Source organism: Ambystoma mexicanum, chromosome 10 (assembly GCF_040938575.1).
Source record: "Ambystoma mexicanum isolate Mex_15411 chromosome 10, UKY_AmexF1_1, whole genome shotgun sequence".
NCBI classification, from domain to species: Eukaryota; Metazoa; Chordata; class Amphibia; order Caudata; family Ambystomatidae; genus Ambystoma; species Ambystoma mexicanum.
This window is the reverse complement of record NC_090932.1, coordinates 773,296,351-773,319,442: the sequence shown is the minus strand read 5'-3', so window position 1 is coordinate 773,319,442 and position 23,092 is coordinate 773,296,351. Positions and strand designations below refer to the sequence as shown.

The 23,092-nt window shown below is 45.5% G+C and overlaps 1 protein-coding gene across 1 annotated transcript in view; it reads right to left on the bottom strand.

Moving 5' to 3' along the window:
* Positions 1-23,092, bottom strand: part of GMPS (guanine monophosphate synthase) — a 995,590-nt gene that overhangs the window by 570,839 nt on the left and 401,659 nt on the right. Inside the window, exon 7 of the mRNA XM_069618429.1 lies at positions 19,154-19,319. Coding sequence (XP_069474530.1) covers positions 19,154-19,319 — 166 coding nt within the window. The remainder of the gene's footprint in view (positions 1-19,153; positions 19,320-23,092) is intronic.

Here is a 23,092-nt window from a genome sequence, read left to right as displayed (position 1 = left end):
GCGGCTGCAGCAGTAGCCGAGGAGGTCGTAGCCGTTGCAGTGGTTGATCTAGCACCTTTCCCTTTTCCATCACAAAAGAGTTTTCTCTGTTGGCCTCTCTGACTGGCCTGCCCACTCCCTTTTCCAAAAGAGGAGTATAAGCAAAAGGGGCAACACTTCCAAGAAAATGAGCCTCCGTAAGAGTGTTGCTGAGGCGGTCTTATAGCAGCAATAGCGGCGCTAAGTGATTTTGCCGCCGCTTTTAAGGTCTGCTGCTTCTCCAAGCTCTCGTCCGCCTTGCTGCCAAACAACCACAAGCCGTCAAAGGGCATATTAAGTAATCTAAACTGCACATCAGGTGCAAAGCCAGTTTTCCCTAGCCATGCAAACCCGCGTAGGACCATGCTAGATGCCATGGACCTGCTTACACTATCCGCAGTGCCCAGTCCTGACTGAAGGCATACCTCTATAGCCTCTTTACCATCTTTTACTATAGCCAGGAAACCATCCCGTTCCTCACCTTCTGGGATGCATTCAGCCGCTTATGTCATCCACTTTCCGGGACCAAGCATCAACTTTTTTATCATCCCTGTATGGTGGTATTGATGGGTAAACTGATTGCCTAGTGGAGGTTGCAGCTTGAACCACTAGACTTTCAGGGGAGGGATGTTTAGATAGATATTCCGGATCTGATAACGATGGCCTGTACTTTGGTACAAATCTCTTGTTTACTGCTAAAATACAATCAGGAGTATTCCAATTTACCATCACCCTCTTCTGAAGTGCTTTATCGAATGGAAGAACAGGATTTTTTAGAGGACCTTCATACAAGATGTCTCATGTCATCCTGGTCGAAATCTGGGGAAGCTGCCTTCCAACCCATAAAATCAATGACCCTTCCCATAAGATTCCTATAACTAGGATCAGCATGATTTGTGGGGTCTGGGCTTTCAAAATCCACTTCAGGTGAAGTGTCTAGACCACTGGCATTTTGGAGACAGTCAAAGATCTGTTATTTTGGAATTCGGGTCAACTAGCTCTTCAGGGACCGCCTTGGCTCCAAATCTAACTCCAGATGAAGGGACATCCTCTCCAGGGGAGTGTTCTTCAAAAATGGTTGACACGGATCTGAAAAATTCCTGTCTGGGTTGAGGATGGAAAGCGTTGACTTGGGAATCGGGATTAATGAATGCCTCGATAAAGACGACGCTGGCTTCGACGTTTTCGATGGCGGCTTCGATACTGTAGAAGAAGGCTTCGGCGCCATTTTCATCGGCGGTTTCGATGCAGTAGTCATCGACTGTGTCGAGTCGAGTCTCAACGCCGATGTCGATTCCGCTACCACCGATTTATGCACCAGAGGTTTCGACTTAGTACGAGGCGTCAGGGAACTTTCCCCTTGATGACACTCTCGACTCTTTCCGGCTCTCGCGTGTTTAGATTTTGATTTCCCTCTGTCACTTTTTGAGTGGGTAGATGCATGATCACCACATGGCAACTTTGAGGGGGTCTGGGCCGCTTTCTCGAATATTTTAAGCATCGAAGCCCCAAAGGCCTCCCATCTTTCTGGGGAATCGTGCTTTGATGGATAAATTACTCTCCTATCAGAAGGAGAGGAGGAAGATGACCTGTGATGTCGCTTTTTTGACTTCTTAGTCAAAGACGAGGAGGATTTCCCCGAGCAACTCTTTGATCTCGACCTCCTCGACTCATGTCGAGATTTTCGACTAGATTCATCCAAATCTTTTTGTCCTTTGGAAGACTTATAGGTTTCCTCCCCCACTGCTAGCTTACCTCTACGTTCCCTAAGAGCCTTATTGGACATGGCCTGGCAGGAACCGCACTCGTCAACCCGATGGTCTGGGCTGAGGCACCAGAGGCAATTCCGATGGGGGTCGGTTATTGACATTTTCCTACCACACATCTGACATTTTTTAACCCTGTCTTGGGTCTGGTGGGAGTAGATGACGAGGACATTGTCGAGGAAAAATCTGATGCGCCGTTCGCAACACGAAGCAGTTGGGTCAGAAAAACGGAACTGAGGTAACGGGCGCTGCTCAAGCTCTTTATACAGCGGATGAATTCAACGCTCTACGGCTGTTCAAGGGACTACGACTCCGCAGCCTCAAACACAGCACCCTCTGGGGAATTTTTTTTCCAAAGCAGCAGAGCTGATATACGAATATCCTAAGGCGAGGAATACGTGGGAGGACACAATCCATTCGAAATACAGGTACAGGTAATAACTAAGACTTCTCCAGCATTGAATCTTTCATACAATTCACATGCTTGACTAGAATACAAGCAGTTAAGCATGCCAACAAAGTGCCACCTTGAAGTTTAAACTTCATCATCCATGAGGATAGCAACTTCAAATAAGCCACATAAACCCAGGGAAGGAGGGAGAAATAAGCTGCTCCTACCTTAAACAGGTGGCGGAGGACCGCCTGTCCCACCGCCGATTTCCTGTTGGCGTCTTCTGTTAAGCAGTAATGCTTAGCGAATGGGTGTAGCATGCTCCAGGTAGCCGCTCTACATATGTCCTTTATCGCTATTCCTGCGTGGAAAGCGACAGATGCTGATCTACCTCTGGTTGAGTGAGCCGTAAGAGGTCCCGGAAGCGGGTCACCCTTGGACTGATGACAGTGGATGATGCAATTTGCCACCCAGCGTGAAAGACCTTATTTGGAGATGCATTGTCCCTTATTGCGACCTGTAAGCGCCACGAAAAGTTGGAGAGATACCAAACTCTTTGGTTCTTTGTATATAGAATTTCAAGACTTATGCAACATCTAATGAGTGTAGCGCATGTTCTACCGTTGAGGTGTGGTTGCTGAAGAATGTAGGTAGTACAACACGCTCAGAGTGTCATTTCAGAGACCACCTTAGGCAAGAAATGAGGATGTGTTCCGAGAACGACGCAGTCCTTCTGGAATATGGTGAAAGGAGGTTCCGTTGAGAGCCTGAAGTTTGCTGATCCTTCTAGCTGATGTGATGGCTACTAAAAACACAACATTCCAGGATAGGAATTTTAAGTAATTTGTGGATGGGCTCATAAGGTGCCTCCATGAGTGCAGACAAAACTGTGCTTAGGCTCCAAGCTGGTACCGGTTTCCGGCGTTGGCAGGAAGGTACATAGCAATCCCTTGAGGAAGATTTTGAATGCTGGGTTAGTAAGTAATGAAGCTTGACTAGGCCTTGTTTTGTAGGCTGATACAGCTGACAGGTGCACTTTTTACGGAGGTCTAGGAGCGTCCAGAGTTTGCCAGATGTAGCAAATACGGTAACACTTGCTCCACTGATGCTGTAAGCAGATCTATGTGTGAAGTTTCACACCATGTAGTGAAGCGGTTCCACTTTGACGTATGTGGTCCGGGTGGATTGTGCCGTAGACGCTCTAATAATGTCCAAACATTCTGAGAGTAATGTAAGGTTAACTAGTTTTCGCTGTTCAGGAACCATGCTTTGAGGGACAGGCTCGCTGGGTTGTGATAGAGAACCTTGTGGTTCTGCTGTTTCGGGAATCGTTGATGCACTATGAGGCGAATGGGTGACTCTTGGGAGAGGAGGAAGGTTGGGTACCCAATCTGCCGAGCTCACTCTGGAGCAATGGGTATCATCCGACATTGTTGCTCTTTCATCCTGCGCAGCAGTCGCACTATCAACAGACTTGGTGGGAATGCATACAGGAACCGCCCCATCCAGTTATCAAGAATGTGTCCACCAGTGACTGAGTCTCTGGGTATCTGGAGGAGAAGAGGGGGCATTTTGTGTTGCAGCTGGTGGCAAAGAGATTGATCTCTGGGTGTCCCCAAATGCGGAAGATCCGCTGAACTTCTAAGTCCCACTAGTGGGATGCCGAGTACTCCCTGCTTAATTTGTCCGCTAGGACATTTAGTATTCCTGGCAGGTGCTCTGCTTTCAACTGGACCTTGTGTTGTAGTGCCCATGACCAATGTTTTTGTGCTTCTCTGGATAGGATCTCTGATCTTGTACCCCCCTGCTTGTTGGTAGAATGCATGGAGGTTGTGCTGTATGTATTGTGACTACCCGACTTGCTAGTACGGGTAAAAAGGCTTTCAACGTCCAGCGGATTGCTTAAAGTTCCAGGACGTTGAGACTCTTGGGTTGACCATGTGCCCTTAGTTTGAAGTTCTGCTAGGTGTGCTCCCCAGCCGGATAGGGATGTGTCTGTCCTGAGAATAAGTGTAGACGTGGGTGCCTGAAATGGCATTCCTTTCGTCAGATTTTGTGGATTTCTTCACCAGTGAAGCGCTTTGTGAAAAGCTGGTGGAAGTTGGACATCTTCCCACGACCCGCAGGCTTGAACCCATTGGTGGTTCAGGTCTCCTGTATTGGTCTCATCCTTAGCCTGCAGTTAGGTATGAGGAATATACACAAGGACATCATGCCCCAGGAGTGACTTGAAGGAACGTACCATGGTTGTGTTCTTGTCAAGAAAACACAAAATGAGTTTCAGCATTCCAGATATTCTGTCTGCCGATGTCCACACTGGGGATCGAGGAGTTTAGTTTTCCTCCTAGGAAGAGTGCTGTTTCGGCTGGTATGGGCAGGTCATGGTTTCGTTGATGAAAAAACCCAGAGTTTTGAGAAAATTAGTTGTTTTTGCAACCGCAATTGTGGCAAGGTTGTATGAGCGTGCCTTTACTAGCTAGTCGTCTAAGTAGGGAAAAACTTCTGTTCCTGTGCGCCTTAGATTCGCAGCTCCTAGAGCCAGGCATTTGGTGAAGACCCTGAGTGCCAACTTTAGGCCGAAGGGGAGGAATTGAAAATGCACATTTCCCACTGCAAACCTGAAGAATCTTCTGTGTGCCGGGTGGATGGGGTTATGGTGGTATGCGTCTTCCAAATCCAAGGTTGCTTGAAAGTCATTCTTTTTTAACCATGGGAGCACATTTTGAAGAGACGTCATTTTGAACTTGATGTGCTTGACAAACTTGTTGAGCGCCATAAGGTCCAATATTGGTCGCCACTGACCATTCTTCTTGAATAGGAAAAAGCTAGAGTAGAAACCTTTTCCTCTTTGGTTGCCTGGTACTGCTTCTATGGCTGCTTTTCGCATTTTTTAGATGTTTCAACAAATGTATTTTGCGTGATAGAGGTGGAAGGAGGTTGGTCTAAGAACTCGATCCCGTGTCCCGCTCGTATTACTTGTAACACCCTCTTGCCCGATGTAATGTCTTGCCAATGTTGAAAGTGTTGGCTTATCCTCCCTCCCACCGGTGGTGAGGTGTGGAAGGGATGAATATGGATTGTCAGATTTGCTTTGACTGGGCTTTCGAGTGGCCCAAGCCATGCCTGCCTCTTTGAGAACTGCATTTGGCAGTGGTTTGATGACATTTGTTGTCTTGCTACGCACTGTTTTCCGTTATATGACTGTACGACTGTCTGTTGTATCCCCTATATTTCGCTAAAGGACAGAAAGGGGCGGCAATCTTGATCTTTGTCCTTAGGAGAGCTAATAGCTCTAGCTGTGTCTGTCTGATTTAATACCTCTTAGATGGTCATCAATTTTTTTGCCAAATAAATCTTGACCGTCGAAAGGCATATCCAGTATTTGTGACTGAACTTGTGGCCTAAACTTGGTTGCTTTCATCCAAGCCTGCCTCTTAAGGACTGTCCCATGGGCCATTTGTGGAACACCTGATTCATCGACAACTACAGCCTCGCTGATCATGTGATCATAGGTGGCTTTTCCCACATCCACTATTATTGATTTTGCCTCCTCCTGAAATTCTGCCGGCAGAGGTTTGGCTAGTTTTGACATACGTAGCCAGAGTTCTCTGTCATATCGAGCTGTCATAGCTAAGGCATTAGCTGCCCTCATGGATAAAGATGCCAAAATGTTCCTGCCCGTGGCCTCTAGTTTTTGGCCTTCCTTGTCTGGTGGTGCTGTACGTGGTGACAAGGGATTTGTCAATTTAGTTTGTGCCCCGACAGTGATGACTGTATCAGATTTGTGTGTCCCCTTCGACATAGAGAGGCTGTAGCCGGAGCCTTATATTTCTTTTCCGGTCATGATACTAAGGTGAATGTTGTTAGAGGGGTAGAAAGCATCCTAACCTCTGCATCCCAAATCGTGTCCAACAGTGGGATAGTTGTGACAGTCCTCCTTCATTTATCTCTGTGCTCATAGAGCACAGACTTTTCCTCTTAAGTCACTTGTATTTTAAACAGGTCTGCCGTCTTCGCAATTATGGTATGGTTATGGTATGCAAGGATACTAAGTCACAAGGAGGCGATGTTTCACCAGGAGAATCTTGTTTCCATGGCTTCGCTATCACAAAGTCATCACATTCGCTATGCTGGTCTGGGTCCTGTGTGATCTATCCTTCTTCCGGGTTCTTCTGTGGGTATCAGGTAATAATATCCCCAACAAAAATATTGCCGTAAATATGGCCGTTTGGTTCGCCATAGGCGATATTTTTATTAGGGATATTATGTGGGAGCAGGGGTTGCGGGGGTGTCCCCTGCAGGGTCCATTGCGAATTTCGCCGCAAAAATATGGCAATATTTTTATATGGCAATATTTGTGCGGCGTAATTATCACATGGAACCCTTCTGTGTCCGTGGGATCCTCCTGCCAATCTGAAACGGACACCGTGGAGGGTACTGCCATAGGGCCCCTTGAGGGTGAGGGTCTCCCCGGTAGAGGCGAACAATTTGGAGGCGAGACTCTTGTGGGTAAAGCACTGCTCGATAGTGGTCTGTCCCTGGGCCTGTGTGGCGGCTTGGAAGATAGTGTACGCTTACGGGGCCTACTGTTAGTAGGAGAGCTCCTAGGTTTAGAGTGTTGAGGTGACCTGTCTCTTTGTGGAGATCTTATGCCCACTGGACTTGTGGGTGCATCCCTATGCCTGGATGTAGAGGATTCCAAGAGTGAGCTCTCTGACTTCTGTTGAACTCCTCTATGATTCTCTGCATGGATTCCAACAGTTTAGGATCAAAAGGATCAGTGGCGTCCTCTGTGGTCGCATGCCATGGTGGATTATTCTCTTTCAGGGTATGAATGGGTTTTTCACCCATATCTTCAATGTCAGAGAATTCGTCTTGCAGAATAATATCTGGTAACTCCATCTCCTTCATTGGAGAGATTTGGATTGTTACAGGCACTTCCTGTCCTTCTGGAGTGGAAGGGATAGTGCCCTTAGACTTAGTTGTGTTATTCTCCGTAGACGGTGCATCTGCCATTGACGGAACGCTTGTGGACGACTTTTCTGGTCTAATCTTTTCCGTAGACACAGGCGTCGATGGTTTAGTCGACAAGAGTTTCGTGGACAAATGATGCATTGTTGGCTTCATCAACAAGAGTTTTGTGGACAAGTGAGGTTTTTCTCTCGTCAACGATTTGGATGAAGAGGATTTGCTCATCGACTAGGACGTTTTTAACGTTGATGTGGATAGGTTTTCTTTAGTGACGGTTTAGACATTGACAAACACTTATTAGCAACACCGCTCAACGGCGGTCCCGCAGACGCCCGTTCCCCAGATGAAGGTTTAGAAGCCGTTTCCTTCCCATTAAATGTTGTTTGGTCCTCATTAGGATGGCTTTTGTGACTTGGAGCTTAAGGACGGCATAAGGAAGTTTTTCTCAACCTTTTTCCTGCTTTTGTGAGGTGGGGAAGTTCCCCTTTACACTGAATAGGCCCTTCTCTTAGAGGTATGTCTCTCAGTTACCTTGTAGGATGTCACTGGGGCGGCTTTCGCAGATTCTTCATCTGAAAAGTGGCACTCAGACTCCAGATGTAACAGTAGCCTTCTGTGCCTGTCCTGCAGTATCTTGTTGGAAAATGTTTTGCAGATCTCACATTGATGAATATCATGAGGATATAAACAAAAAATGCACTGCTCATTGGGATCGCTCATGTACACCAACTTCTTCCTGCATCTACTGCAAGCTTTAAACAAAGAAGGCTTTTTGACAGTTCCTGGCTCCTCAGCCATGGTGTTGAGGTGGCCTTCACTTAACGAAAAAAAGGTGGATAAAATGTCCTTTGAGCCCAGAAAGTCACAGATGGTAGGTCTAGGACTACATGAAAATGAAAAAATGTGAAAAAGTCAATGAAAGCTCGAGGAGTCGAGAGGATTCCTTCGGTCTGGTAGACTGCAGTGCAAAATCTGAAGATGCTGCCTGGGGTGGAGCTTGAGCCCTGCCACCTCATTGGTTGGGGTCAAAATGGACCAAAGTGAGGTGGAGGGACTACACAAGTGAATGTCCTATTAGGCATAATGGGCAATCCTTATTGCCTTTTTTTCTATGGGAAAAAATATATATGGGATACATTACTCACCGTAATCTTATTTCTGATGCTTGCATCTGCTTAGATTCACATGCCGCCAGTAATACTATCCCTAGTGTGACGTCCACTGTACCTATGGTCCTTCACACGTCGAGGTCCCTCAGATTGTTATTTTTCCTACATGAGGTTGCATGAAGTGTAGCGCGAGTACAGCAGTTAATAACAGAAAGCTCATATAACATCTATGCACCTTCTCTCACAGGAGGAAGCGTAGGCGTGTGTGAATCCTAAGCAGATACAAGCATCAGAAATATGATATCGGTGAGTAATTTATCCCTTCTGAGGATTGTGGAATCTGCTTAGATCACATGCTATGCATATATTAGAGAGCAGTGTTAGGAGAAGGCGGTGGGTTGTGAGAAGGAGCAGCAGCAAATAGATGTTTTAGAACCGCTTGTCCCACCTGTGCATCTGCTTTGGAATGGGTGTCAATGCAATAGTGCTGAGTGAAAGTGTGTACTGCGCTCCACGTAGCTGCTTTGCAAATGCTGTCTAAGGGGACATTGGCGATAAAAGCCAGAGTAGCTCCTGTACTCCGTGTGGAGTGAGCTCTTGGTGTAAAAGGCAGTGTCTTGTTTGATAATGAATAGCATAATTGTATACATCTAACTATCCATCTGGAGATGGCCTTCTTGGAAATGCGGTCTCCTTTTCTGCTGGTACGACAGACAAACAGTTGATCGGTTTTCTTAAGCAGCCTGTTTTTGTTTACGTAGTAAAGGACCGCTCTCCTCACATCTAGTATGTGGAGTTTTACCTCAGCCGAGCTAGTTGGATTCTGAAAGAAAGCCGGAAGCTCGGTAGATTGGTTCACGTGGAATTTGGAAATTAATTTAGGGGAGAACCTAGGATGAGTACGTAAAACCAATTTATCTTTATGTATAATAAAGAAAGGGTCCTGCACTGACAATGCTTGCAATTAGCTAACTTCTTATGGAACTAATAGCCACTAAGAAGGCAGTCTTGTATGTCAGGTGTTTAAGACTTGACTTATGCATAGGCTCGAATGACCCCCCCCCCCCCCATGAGCTTTGCTAGTACCACATTGAGATCCCATCCTGGCGGTGGGTTTGAAATCGAAGAGTGGCGTCTTTTTACTCCCTCCAAGAATGTCTTAATTACTGGAATTTTCTACCACAATACTTTACTTTGAGAGGTGGTATAAAGAGACGCCAGGTGGACCTTTATAGAGTTGAATAGTAACCCTGAATCTAGCAATGGAGCATATAATTTAGAATTTGTGAAGGAGTACATTCAGTGGGGTTTATTTGTTTTGACTGGCACCAAATTACAAATTTCCTCCACTTGTCGAAATAACAGTGTCTAGTGTTTGGTTTTCGTGCCTCCTTGAGGATATCCATACACCGCTGTGGTAGATTAAGGTGTCAGAACTCTGACTTCAGGAGCCATGCTGCCAAGTTCATTGAATGTGTTTGTGGGTGCACTGTTGTTCCCCCCCTTGTTGAGTTAACAAGTTGGTTTGGCATAGGAGTTTGATGCGATTGCACATCGCCAGTTTGCCCAGATGTGGATACCACAGTTCTCACCCACATGGAGCAACTAGGATGAGGGTCATCTGTTCTCTGAGCATCTTGTTCACTACCCTGCTCATTAATGGAGTTGGGGAGAGAAGCATAAGCAAATTTAACTGACCAGTTCATCCATAGGGCGTTCCCCTTGGAGTCTGGCTGTGGGAACCTGGACGCGAAGACTGGGCATTGCTTGTTTTCTCTGGTAGCGAACAAGTCTAGTGGGGGGGTAACCCCACTGAGCGAAGATGTGGTCTACAACACTTGGGTCTAGTTGCCACATGTGTTCCTCTGGTAGGGGATCTCCACTCAGAGTCTGCTAGAGTGTTGAGTACCCCTGAAACGTTTTGGGAGGATAGAGATATCCCCTGTCTGAGTGCTCACTTCCATATTTTCTGTGGCAACTTGGACAGACTTGGAGAGTGTGTGCCCCCTATTTGTTGATATAGAACATTGCAGTTGTGCTGTCCATTAGAATGTGAACCGTCTGGTTCTTCAGTTGCGCTGCGAATGCTTGAAGTGCTTTGAATACTGCTAGTAGCTCCAGCAGATGGATATGGTTCTGTGCCGTGATGTGAGTCCACAGACCATGTGCTGTGTGGTGAAGGTAATGCGCCACCCACCCGGAGAGTGAGAAAACGCTCACCTGATTCCCACAGGGGCATCGATCGGAAATGGACTGCTAAGGTCTCCACCAGCGTTATTCGTAGTGCAGAGACGGCTGACTGGACCGGCCTTCCTAGCTTCATCTGCTTGATTCGTAAAAGTAGTTTCCTAAAAGCAGGAGGAGGGGAATTAGCCACCCAGTGGATGCAAGGAAACACTTGTTTAATTTGTTCCCTCTAAGCACCCCGATATTCCCCTTTTGTTGTCTCACCTTATTGTTTGTAATGATGAGCTCTCCATCCTGCACCGAGCACAGGGGCGCGTAGAATCCCAGTTGCTTCAGTGGTTTGAAGATTTTGGGCGAGTTCCAGACGTGTTGGTCTCTGTGGTAAATGGCAAGGAGCCGCAAGTATAATGTCTACAGAGTTCAATTGTCTGTTATTCACTCGTTTTGATCCCTTTTGTATTGCAGCTTAATCCGAGAAGAGTTCACCTGAAGTGCTGCAGGTTGCGCGTGGGTAAGAGTCTGTATTACCCAGAGTTGTCCGGTAAAAGCAAAATAAATGTCTTTAACAAGTGTTCTTTCCTCCCACAGGTGCGGTGTTAAAGAGGTGGAACGCCGATGAAAGATGCCTAGGGGGCGGTAACTCTGGTGAGTATAATATGGTTGCTTTGATTGTCTTTGTTAGCACCCGGCTCACCTTGTTCTCTTTGTCCCTTCCAGGTTCCACGGATGCAGTGATGAAATGATGGCTGCAGCACTGAATCGTGGAGATGCAGACTGGTAAGTATGGCTCGGAGTGCCTGCTAGTGATGCAATGCTTTTATTTCCGACGTGTCTTTTCCAATTCTGAAGTGCGGTGAATTCGGGAACAGATGAAGATTAAAAGGAAAGTTCTTGTTCTTATTTTCTCTTTCTTCTAGAATGGTGTCCAGGTTCGAGGTGGGCATTGCAGAGGACTGGATGCTGAAGGCACGGTGAGCGCCACGCTGCTGAAGTGCAGAATAACGCGAAGCATGGGCTGCTGTTCGGGCATGGTTTAAATAGCCTGCAAAGTAGTCCCAGGTATGAAGTTCCCCAGAACCACACCCGAGTAAAAAATAGTCCCTGTAATAAAATAGTCCCATCCAGGCCTCACGCGGGCTTGGATTCATTTGCAGCATGGTCTACAGGAGGTAAGTAATGCCTATGAGCATGGCGCTTGTGGCGCCTGGACTGAACCCAGATAGCCCCCAGCCGGGGCTGCTGGGGTCTCAAATGTCTGGATGCCTGCTCCCGAGGCTGCTGGGCTGGGTCCGGATGCCCAGGGGTAGGCATCATCACAAGTGATGAGTCTGTTGTGAGAATGGCTTGTGCTTCCGGATCATGGAAGGGTTTTTCCTTTTAACAGATTTTCTCTCGACAACTAGCGTACATTTTGAACTAGTGTTGGCAAAACGACCACTAGATCTTCCCACTGACCACTTGCTTGAGACCACTGTTTCGCCAACCACTCCTGCATTGGTCACATGCGCAGACGTGCGTGAGGGACTAGATATAAGCACAATGCCATCATGCCTAGCAAATGCCTTGCCTTGCCTTGCGTACGCTTATCTGGAGACCGGCTTGATACTGGGGTATTTGCCCAAGCATGTTCTGCACTCTTTCCATGGACGGAAAGGCTAAGCCTGTTCTTGTATCTAATACAGCTCCTAGGAACTGTTTTGCTGCACTTGGTACAAGACTTGTCTTTTTCTCGTTTATTGAGAAGCCCAATTGAAAGAGACGATTTATGGTTCTTTGCGCGTTTTGTCTGCAAAGATGGGGTGTTTCTCCTGTGATCAGCCAGTCATCCAGGTAGGGTTACACTGGGATTGCCTCCCCGCGCAGGTGCGCCACCACCACTGCCAGTACCTTGGTGAATACCCTTGGAGCTGAAGCTATTCCGAAGGGTAGCACCTTGAATTGATAGTGCTGGTTTGCTATTTTGAACCATGTGTTGTCTTCCTTTGGCGCGGGGGTGACAGGGGTGGTGGTTGAATGTTTTTTCTAGGAGCTCCACACAATAACCTCCCGCTCCTGTAGAGGACACCCACTTGTCCATTGTTATTCCCCTCCCATGCGAGGGTGAAGAGTGAAATCCGTCTCCCTACTGGGGAGGCATGGGAGGGGACCTATAGCGGGCAGTCATTGTTTGAGAGGCGTTCCTCCACCTCTAGATGTGGAGGATCTCCCCCGGCCTCGGGATCTGCGCTGACCTCTTGGATAACCCTGGGACGCTTGACCCTGGATGTTGTTCCATGAAGAATTTAGATTTTGTCCGTATCCAGACCCTCTTTGGGAACTTTGGCCGAGAAAACGGTGAAAATTGTTCCCGCCCCTTTGGCCATTTATTTGTTAGTCAGTCGCCCAAGAGATTTCAGGGTATCATATTCCTTTTTGGCTGATTTGAGAGCGTCCTCTACCGCTTTGCCGAATAGTACGGTTGGTTCCACTGGCATGTTGAGTAATGTTGCCTGGGTCTGAAGCTTGAAGGCAGACTGGCGAAGCCAGGCGTGGCGCTTGAGAATGGTTCCTTCCGCAATAAAATGGCCCGCGTTATCTGCAGCTTTGAGGTTGTTCAGTAGGCTGGCAGTGGCTTTGCCCTCTGCTGCTACTAGAGCAAGTTTAGATTTTAATGGCTCTGGTGCTTTGTCGATGAGGGCCGCAATCTAGTCCCATTTATGGCAGTCATAGCTCGCCAACAGTGTGTAATTGTTGGCGAACCTAGTTTGAAATGCTGCCGAAGTTGCAACTTTCCTCCCCAGGGTATGAAGCTTCTTGCTCTCCTTATCTGGGGGAGCTTCTGAAGAGGCTAGTGGTGTACCTGCCCTCTGAGTAATTGTAACAACTAGCGAATCGACTTAAGCTGTCCTCTGATATATAAAGGATCAGATGGCACCGGGCGGAAGAGTTTTTCTATCCGCGGGTTTACTGCCTTAGTTTGGTTGGGCATCTCCAGCAAAGGTTTGATTCTTCTCTGTATCTACTTCAAGATGGGGAGGAACTGGGTAGCAGATTTTTGTCTCCCAGGATATCTTTGACAAAATCTTTGTCTTGCTGAGTCTGCTGTGTTTGAATACCAAAGTGCTCAGCTGCTTTGATTGGTAAGTCATTGAATAAGGGACAATTATCTACTGGAGAATCAGGGACTGGGGAATCTTGTTGAATTGGAGAAAACATAGTATACACTTCTGCCTCATCATGATCATCATAGTTTTGATATTCCTTTTGACCCCCTTCATTATCTGTATGAATATCAAAGGTCAGCAGAGGTGCAAGACCTTTTTGCTGGTGGCTGGGATGAAGACAGTGACTGGGACGAAGACAGTGGCTGAGAAGTGGAAGACAGGGGCTGAGAGCTTGAAGCCTGAGCAGTAGGTGTGTGATTTGAAAATGTTCTATTGCCTGAAGATTTTTCTCAAAGAAATTTGCAAAAAATGTAATTCTGGACATCACCTTATCTATGTCCTCCGCCCAGCATAGGCCCGCGCTGGGGATGACCCCCGGGACTTGGGATGTAGGAGTGGGTAGGCCCTTATTTTTAAAAGGCCTCACTTAAGGAACCCTCTTCTCCTTCCTGTGGGACAGTTACAATTTCCTTTGAAGGGGTACACTTGTCCCTATGAGCCTTGTCTCAGTTCTTATGAGATTTGTCTCTATGATGAGAGCTTTTTGAGGAGGATTTATTGGAATTAGAAGTCTTAAACAGTACTTCTGGGAAATGTTTCTTAACCAGGAGAGCTAGCCCTGTGTTTTTGGACTTTCCAGCCGGTTTCAACGCAATAGGAGTTTCGGCATTGGAAGGGACCTCCGCCTCGCATGTCGACGTTCAGCCAAAGGAGTTTTAAAGGCGGCGTCCTCCGTCTCATGGGGAGACTGGGACCTTGAGTGCCCAGAGGACAGGGAATCTACTATCTCTACCTAGACGCTGATTCTGGGCATTTGGTCGGCGGAGCAGACGTGTCGCCGCGGGGTGTGTGCTTAGCGTGGAAAGAGGAAGTGCTCTTGCTGCGGGTGTTGTCCCATAACAGAGCCGTTTGCCTGTCTTCCAGGGTCAGTGGCTTGCACTTGGGAACTTGGGTGTTCCCCTTCGCCCTCGCCGTCTGAAAAGACGGCGACGCTGCCATCGCTGGAGGCTCCCTCCACGTCCATGGCGGCCTCGGCCTGCATGGCGTGGTGGCCCAGCGTTTGGTTCTGCGATCTCTAAAGGTCTTAGAGTAAAAGAGCTTGCAAGCTCGACAGTGCCCTTCGTCGTGGTCGCGGTTCAGACACTGGTTATACACTGTCGATCCACAACATTTTTTTATTACATGTGGGACAGAATTTAAAGTGCCTCTTATCCATGTCTGGGAAAGGCAGCTGGGCGATAAAGCGAAAGGGTGGAAAAATGCATTGTACAATGACTGCCCCCCACTCTCCCTACTGTATGGGCCTAGGCCCAGTGGGGCTTCCAAGGGCGAAAGGGTCTGTCGAAACTTGATGTCGTCCGACAGCGTTGTCTTGTCTTTTGTCTTGTCTTTTCCACGCATCAATGAATATGACGATGTTGGAAAGGAAAAGGACACTTTCAAAAAGCTAAGGCAATCTGGATTCCGACCATGTCACGGAACTGAAACTGCCCTTATCGACCTCAAAACTCAAATTGAAGAACTACGAGACAAGGGCAAACTTGCCCTACTACTACTCCTAGATCTTTCTGCGGCTTTTGAACTCGTCAACCATTATATTCCATGTCGCCACCTCAAACTAGCCACCCATTTTTCTGTCAAAGCCACAGTCTGGATCACTTCATTCTTGGACAAGAGATCGATGCGTGACTTCTCTCCACTAGCAGCAACATCACCGGCACCCGTCACTTGTGGGATACCACAAGGTTCCAGTGTTTCTCCCACGTTGTACGTGTTCACAAAACCTCTATTCGATATTTTGGACTATCTGGCTGTCACAAATACCAATTACGCTGGCGACACCCAGATACCCATCCCTATCTCGGGAGACTACACAGCCGACTCCCTCTACGATGCCATCTACCTAGTCATCCAAGCTTGGATGGCACAACACGGTCTGTTTAATGACGAGAAGACAGAGCTCCTCATTCTCTGCTCCCCGCAAAAATTATCCAAACTGACGCCCAAGTTCAATTCCTTTATTATCAATGGCAACACTATCAAAACCTCCAAGGACACCAAAACGCTAGGGATCTACCTCGACTCTACCCTATCCTTGGCCAGACAAACTAACGCAGTTTCCTCTGCAGCGGCTTACACTTGTAAGCTGATTACAGCCAGCCGCCCTTTCGTATTACCAGCCAATTGTGTCACAATTGCCAGGACCCTTGTGTCGTCATAAATTGACTACTGTAATGCCCTCTACTTAGGCACTAAAAAATGCAATTTAAACAAGCTACAAATCATCCAAAATAACTATTAGAGCCGCCCTCAACATCCCTAGGAACGAACACATATCTGACACCAGACATAACTTACGCTGGCTTTCCGTCACTCAACGAATTTCACTGAAAACACTCGCCCTCACTCATAAATGCCTCTCCAATCAAGCACCACTATACTTGGCCAATAGATTTACCCTACACAACACCAACAGACCTCGCGGAACTGCTCAGACTAACTGCCCCTCTATTCCACGTTTCAACCTCCAAAGATCTGGCGGAGCCAGCTTCCCTGTTATGGCGGCGAAACTTTGGAACTCGCTTCCCAATTTGATAAGATCCGAACCATCCTTCCAAAGTTTTAAAAATATGGCTAAAGCCTGGCTAATCGCCCAAGACCCATCACCATCCCGCCAATCACCGCCCCTGCGCATGTCGCCTATCCTCACATAGGTTTTGTCCTCGCGCTCACCCGTTACTTCTTTATGTATATATATTTATATTGTTTTTGCAAAATTCAACTTGTAACTTAATTAAAGGGATGGTCTAGTAAAAAATTGTATTTAAAAAATAGATAGGCAAGATAAAAAAAAAATACTAGCATTCTCCGTTTTAAAACTTCCTATGTAAAATGTTGAGCTATTCAAGCTCAAAATTCGCAAAAGCAAGCACATGGGCGCATCCATTTTGCGAAATGGAGGCCCTCCTGTGCTGGCTTTTGCTTTTGCGGCACTATTGAAGGAAAAGCCAGCCAGCTGTAGTAAACAAAGGCTACCGCTGGGTGGCTTTCCCTTCATTAGTGCTGTAGGCGAAGGATGGGGACCGGAGACCAGAGCAGGAAAGCTGCAGCTGAATCTCTGTAAGTGCTATTTATTTATTTTTTTAAAATAAGCACTAGCTGCGTTTTTTTTCCCTAAGTTTTCAGGGCTGGAGGAGGAGCTTTTGAAGCGACCGCAAACATAAATACAACGTTATTGTGTTGGAAAACGCTGCGGTTTTTCTTTCCAAGTTTCTCAGGCTCCTCCGGCTCGGAGGATCCTGAGAAACTCTGAAAGAAAAACTGCAGCGTTTTCCAACACAACCGTGTTGTTTCTGCCTGAATCTGCAGGCAGAAACAACGCGGTTGTTTTCCGCAATGCCGCGTTGTTTCTGCCTGAATCTGCTTTCCCATTTGGGGCTCTCGGGCTCCCCGTGGAGCCCGAGAACCCCAAATGGGAAAGCAGATTCAGGCAGAAACAACGCGGCATTGCGGAAAACAACCGCGTTGTTTCTGCCTGCATCTGCTTTCCCATTTGGGGCTCTCGGGCTCCCCACGGGGAGCCCGAGAGCCCCAAATGGGAAAGCAGATTTAGGCAGACAACGCAGCATTTAGCATTTCCCATTTGGGTCTCTCGGGCCCGAGAGCCCCAAATGGGAAATCAGCTGTAGGTAGAAACACTACGCAGCATGTAAACATAACCGTGTTGTGTTTCTGCCTGCTGTGGCTTTCACTTTGGGTCTCCGGTGCTCCCCTCGGAGCGGAGACCCAAAGTGATAGCTACAGCAGGCAGAAACGCACGCGGTTGTGTTGGAAAACCCTGCGGTTTTTCTTTCCAAGTTTCTCAGGCTCCTCCGAGCCGGAGGAGCCTGAGAAACTTGGAAAGAAAAACCACAGCGTTTTCCAACACAATAACGTTGTATTTATGTTTGCGGTCGCTTCAAAAGCGACCGCAAACATAAATACAACGTTTTTAAAGCTGCGGTTTTATTTCTAAGTTTTCCGGGCTCCTAAATAGCACTTACCGAGATTCAGCTGCAGCTTTCCTGCTCTGGTCTCCGGTCCCCGTCCTCCGCCTACAGCACTAATGAAGGGAAAGCCACCCAGCGGTAGCTTTTGTTTACTACAGCTGGCTGGCTTTTCCTTCATTAATGCCGCAAAAGCAAACGCCAGCACAGGAGGGCCTCCATTTCACAAAATGGATGTGCCCATGTGCTTGCTTTTGCGAATTTTGAGCTTGAATAGCTCAGAATTTTACATAGGAAGTTTTAAAACGGAGAATGCTAGTATTTTTTTTTATCTTGCCTATCTATTTTTTAAATAAAAATTTTTACTAGACCATCCCTTTAATTGTTCTGTCATTACTGCCTCAAAATGTAACTAAAATATGCGCCTTGATGCCCTCGGGCCTGGTGTGCTCTATAAATAAAATAAATACAAATACAGAAAGAGCAACTATATTTAAACTTTCATAAGCAAATGGCATCAGCCGAAACTGAACTCTGCGAGAAGCGACCGCGCACAATGGTGGAAAAATAACAATCTGAGGGACCTCGACGCGTGAAGGACCATGAGTCTAGTGGATGTCACACTAGGGATAGTATTACTGGCACGCCCAGTCGACGTCCCTTTTCGAGTTTCGGACAAACTGTAATACTCTGCAGCTTCCACTAGATGGCAGCCTATACACAGCATGTGATTTAAGCAGATTCCACAAGCCTCAGAACTAATATATATTTTCCTATTGCGCTGGTTGTGGTAAATTATAAAATGTATGGACCGTTGGGATATTAGAAAAACGAACAAAATGTACTGTATAGCAATATGTCAATATGAAACATGTCAATGCTCCATGATAGGATATTCCTGTGTTCCTCTGGTTAAATGTCTCCTCATATCCACATGGCCGAGGTTCCACTAATTGAAGATCAAATTGTTATTAAAAAAATGCGCAGTCGCTGGGCTTATGCCCTGATATAACGCATTAGCCGATAGAAACCCAACAATTAACATTTAAAACAGCTTGAAAGCAACAAGCCAAAGCGTAATGTAATCATAGTCGCACATATAGTAGATGTCATTTGGCCATTAAAAGGCTACCCGTGACAAATAATGACAAGAACAAGTGAAATAATCTGACCAGTCAATATGAGCGGGTCACACCTACTCGCAGTCTCATGGTGTCTTCCAATACATTTTTCTGGTGCGCCCCAACTTCACCTATGTGCTTAAGCGATCCCCAGACCTGTCATTTCTCACATGGACACTGCCTGCTGAGGGTGTACAGAACAGCTACAAACAGAATCTGCTCAACAAAATGGCAGATCTCCAGACTGGTTTTCGGCTCTCTAGAGTGTTCGGTGCCATTGTGCATGGGTGGGCTTCCTTTAAAAAGGGGGAAGTTACCATAAGATACGTGTTAAAAGATGTATATGTCTACACAGAAAGATCACCATTCTCTGGTGCCCCCTTACCAAGTGGTATTATTCATAAACATAGCATTTAGCCATCACAAAATAATGAAATGTAAAATTGTTAATGGTACAATACCTTTCACTTGAATTCCAAGTTTTTTGAGAGCCTCTTCTACTGATTGACTTTCTCTTTTCCGCATAAAGCCATTATCTATATGTACAGCTATGATCTGTTCTTTGTTTAATGCCTTATTTAATAAAGCTGTACATACTGTCGAGTCCACTCCTCCACTCAGTAAAACCTAATATACAAAAGAAAGATATTGTCAATGTTTATTAATTGTTCTTGAAATTACTGATCACCCAACACGCAGTCTGTTCCTCAAAATGAACTATTCTAACTTGATGAGCAGGATGGTAAGTAGAGAGCAATACAGGAGTTTGATGGAAAAGACTCATCACATTTCAGTCCAAAATGTCTGCCCTAATATTCGTCCATTAATTCAGAAAAAGCCTACGGTTTAAGTATAGTGCAACACCACCTATCAGGATGTCAGACCCTAGTGAGGCTGAGGATTTGAAGCAGGACCTGGAATGACTTCGTGCTCTGTTTCTACCAATTAAGACTTGTGCATTTTTTTGTTCGACTTTGGGCAATCCTAGTAGTTTGTCTCTTTAAATGTGAGACTTCAAGATTGTGTGTAGTGTAAGGGAAGGCAAAAGGGAGAGTGGTACAGAAACATGCAAATGAAACCCAAGTTCATTAATAGTTCGCATGTGTCAGAAACGGTACGCACTCTGGCCTCAGAAAGGTTATATTTAGATTGTTTCCCCAACCCAAGGAAAACCAGTCAGCCCAAGCACGTAACTTCCACTTGTGTGTCTGGGGCCCTGGTGGTTGAAGAAAAAAGGCCCTTAGACAAGATACTAGATCTCTTTCGTTTGGCCGCTAGAAGAATAGGAGTTGGCTTATCTGCTTGGCAAATGGTTGGTGGTCTTTGGCAGCTTTAGGCCTGTATGATGAACGAGACAAGGGTAAAAAGAAGGTATAAGAAGCAGCCTTCACAGAGGGTGATATAGGGATGGCTATTCCAGCGTTGCACTGTGTTAGGACTTATTTTATTAACAGATTAAACAGATGAATCCGGCAGTTACCAGACTCTAAGGCAAATATGCAGGTTTGCCGAATCAGTCGGCCAAAGAATTCCCATAAGCATGTGTTGGCCTGATCAAATGTAGTTCTGAGCATTTCGTATGCTACATTACAATTACCTCTACGCTCCGGGTCAACTCTTCTTTCAAGTTTGTCAAGTGTATCGTTATTCAACTAATTACTACTCCTATCCCCGATGTCACACTAGCGAATTGTCTTTTGTGGTTGGTCTTTTATGTACGCCCAGATGCCTTCGGCGCGTGATAAATATATACATTTTTTAAAAAGTTTGTTTTTTGTATTCTTCCCATATGCCACATCTGCATAGTGTACCTTCCTAATAGGAGCGTTTAGCTCATTAGTGAATGCTGTTGCAATGTATAAAATAAATCCAAAGGTTGTCCCATAAACGGTCATTCTTTCCAAGGAATTTTTGAATGTGGAGAATTGACCAGGTTTACAATAGTAGCCCTTCCTCTACCCAGGTTTGATATTACACTGGACTGCTGGGGGTAATGGCAGGTCAGGGTCAAGACGGAAAATTCTCAGTTCTCTACTGGAAGAGGAGGTCAATGGTTTTAATAACAATGAGTAACATACTAGTCCTTCTCAAGAATTCAGTGGTTATTGTTACCATGTGGTCTTAGATGCAAAGAATACCTATCCCTGTCCACCTAGCATATTGTATAGATTATGGTAATTTACAAGCCCTTCTAAAGCTCAGATTGTCAAAAACCTCAGAGTGGTTCTTGAATCAGGTTACGATAACAATACCAACCAGAGAATTCATTTTATGATGCTTTATCTCACACATTGTTGTAAAATGGTCCACTCCCTCAGAGCTCACTTGCAGATATATCAACAAAATACTTTGCATCAAGCTATACAATTCCCCTGATCATGCCTAACTTGAAGGGAAAGGAAAGCAATGAAGGACATGGTCTTGCTTTGCATTGCTCTGGAGTGTGGAGCTCATACTCCGATGCAATGAATGAGTAACTTCGAGGCTCCAGATAAGCTTTGGACGTGGTAGTATTCAACACCATATTTTATTTTTGGGATTAAAATGATGTAAGTGCCGTTCCTAATGACAGTATTTTTATAAGCAAGTAAAATATATGTTTTAACTGTAAAACAGAAATGTTTTTGTACTCAATATTTCTATGCGACTAGTTATTCATGGACATTAAAAGATCAATTTTTCACAACAAGCAGTTACGATAGTGGTTTGTTCCTGTGTTACTACATGTTCTTCCGGTCCAAACTTATCAAGGGAGCTGTGTGGGTGAGGAAGCAGGGGAACAGAGCTTATGCGAGTTTCTTTTTTACTCTTTTTGGGAGTATTTGGCTTTTTTTTTTTTTTAGGGAATAAAAATGGCTCATACACTCCTTATCTGAAGGGCTGGTTCGTACACCACATTTCGATCAGGCAGATCTCCAAAACCCACTTGTTAAGATCCCACTACCAGTCTTACGCAATCATACCATTTCTGCATATGCAACCATGCACTCTGGCACCTGATGGGTGTCAAGTCATGATTAACCATTTGTCTTCTATCTGCCCTTACATTTCTGGTTGCCTGTCCTGCTATTCTAGGATTTTAAGCATACTTGGTCAACATGTTCAAGGATTGGTTGTATCTGGGAAATGACATTTCTGCCTCATCACTCTGGTCACCTCCGAAGCACCAACTCATTGTCCGCTTTTATTTATTGAATTGCTCAACATAAGAATTCACACATTCTACAAATCACACCTTTTATTGTGGAAGAGGAATAGTAGAACATTTTTTGGATTCTTAGTTAATAAGGCATGTTAGAAAACTATCAATTTGCAAAGTCACCTCTCCAATGTCTGTATAAAGATTGCATTAATACACATGGAGGTTGTAAGTGCTGTCAATTCAATCCACAGAATGTCTTCTAGTTACTTTGTTTCAGGTGCTTCTGTACCTTTAGCTATCGGGACGATGTTACCATCGTAAGGACCAGCTTAGAGACTGCTACACATAGAAGAGGCTTTGTGAGGAGCAGTTTTAGAAGTGGCCAGGAAACCCTGGTATGTATTTGCAGAGGCATCTTGCTGAGATGTACCCCCAACATGTATTAAAGTTTCACTTAAAATATATGTTTAACTTACATCTTATAGACCTCTCAATTTAACCATTATCCAGCTGCCACCACAAAGGAGCATGGCTTTCACGGGTCTGTCATTATGCACCCATTACGTTTGCTTCTCTTGCGTTAACCATATTGTTAATTAAAAAACAAAACCTCCATGGCCATTTTAAAAAAATGTTAATTTCATGTTAACCATGATACACCAACATTGCGGAACAGAGTTAATTGCAGACAGTTTTGGCCCATTCCATTGCAGAATTCTACATGCTTAAAGCAATACTAATATGCAAGATACTTTGCAGCTTTTAAACCGGACTACATTCTGCTTATGAGTTCAATTTAAAATTAATAAACATCCTTACAATTTATTTTTGGTTTATAATGTTGTTCTTTTGTTTGGTTGGTACCAAACGTTTTTTTAAAAAAAACACCATTAACAACAACAACCACAATGGTTAATGCAACTCATCTCTCCATAGCTTCGATCCACTCCTCTCTCCAAGAAACCATCAAACTGAAAAAATGCAACTCTGCTGAGCATGTCAACACCTAGCAGCTGCCTTGTAGTTAGAGTACCATGTGTTTTGCTGCAAACAGCCAGGTAGATCTCCATTCTAACAACCAGGACTACCTTTAACCAATGTCAATGAGGATTTAAATTATATGATGGTGTGCACCCATGGCCTTATGGCAGATTAAGATCTAAATTAACACAGTGGCTTTTGGAAATCTACAGTTATACTGGCAAAAACACTTTGCTGTCATGTTGTCAGTTTGGTTTCTAGAGACACCTTCTGTCAG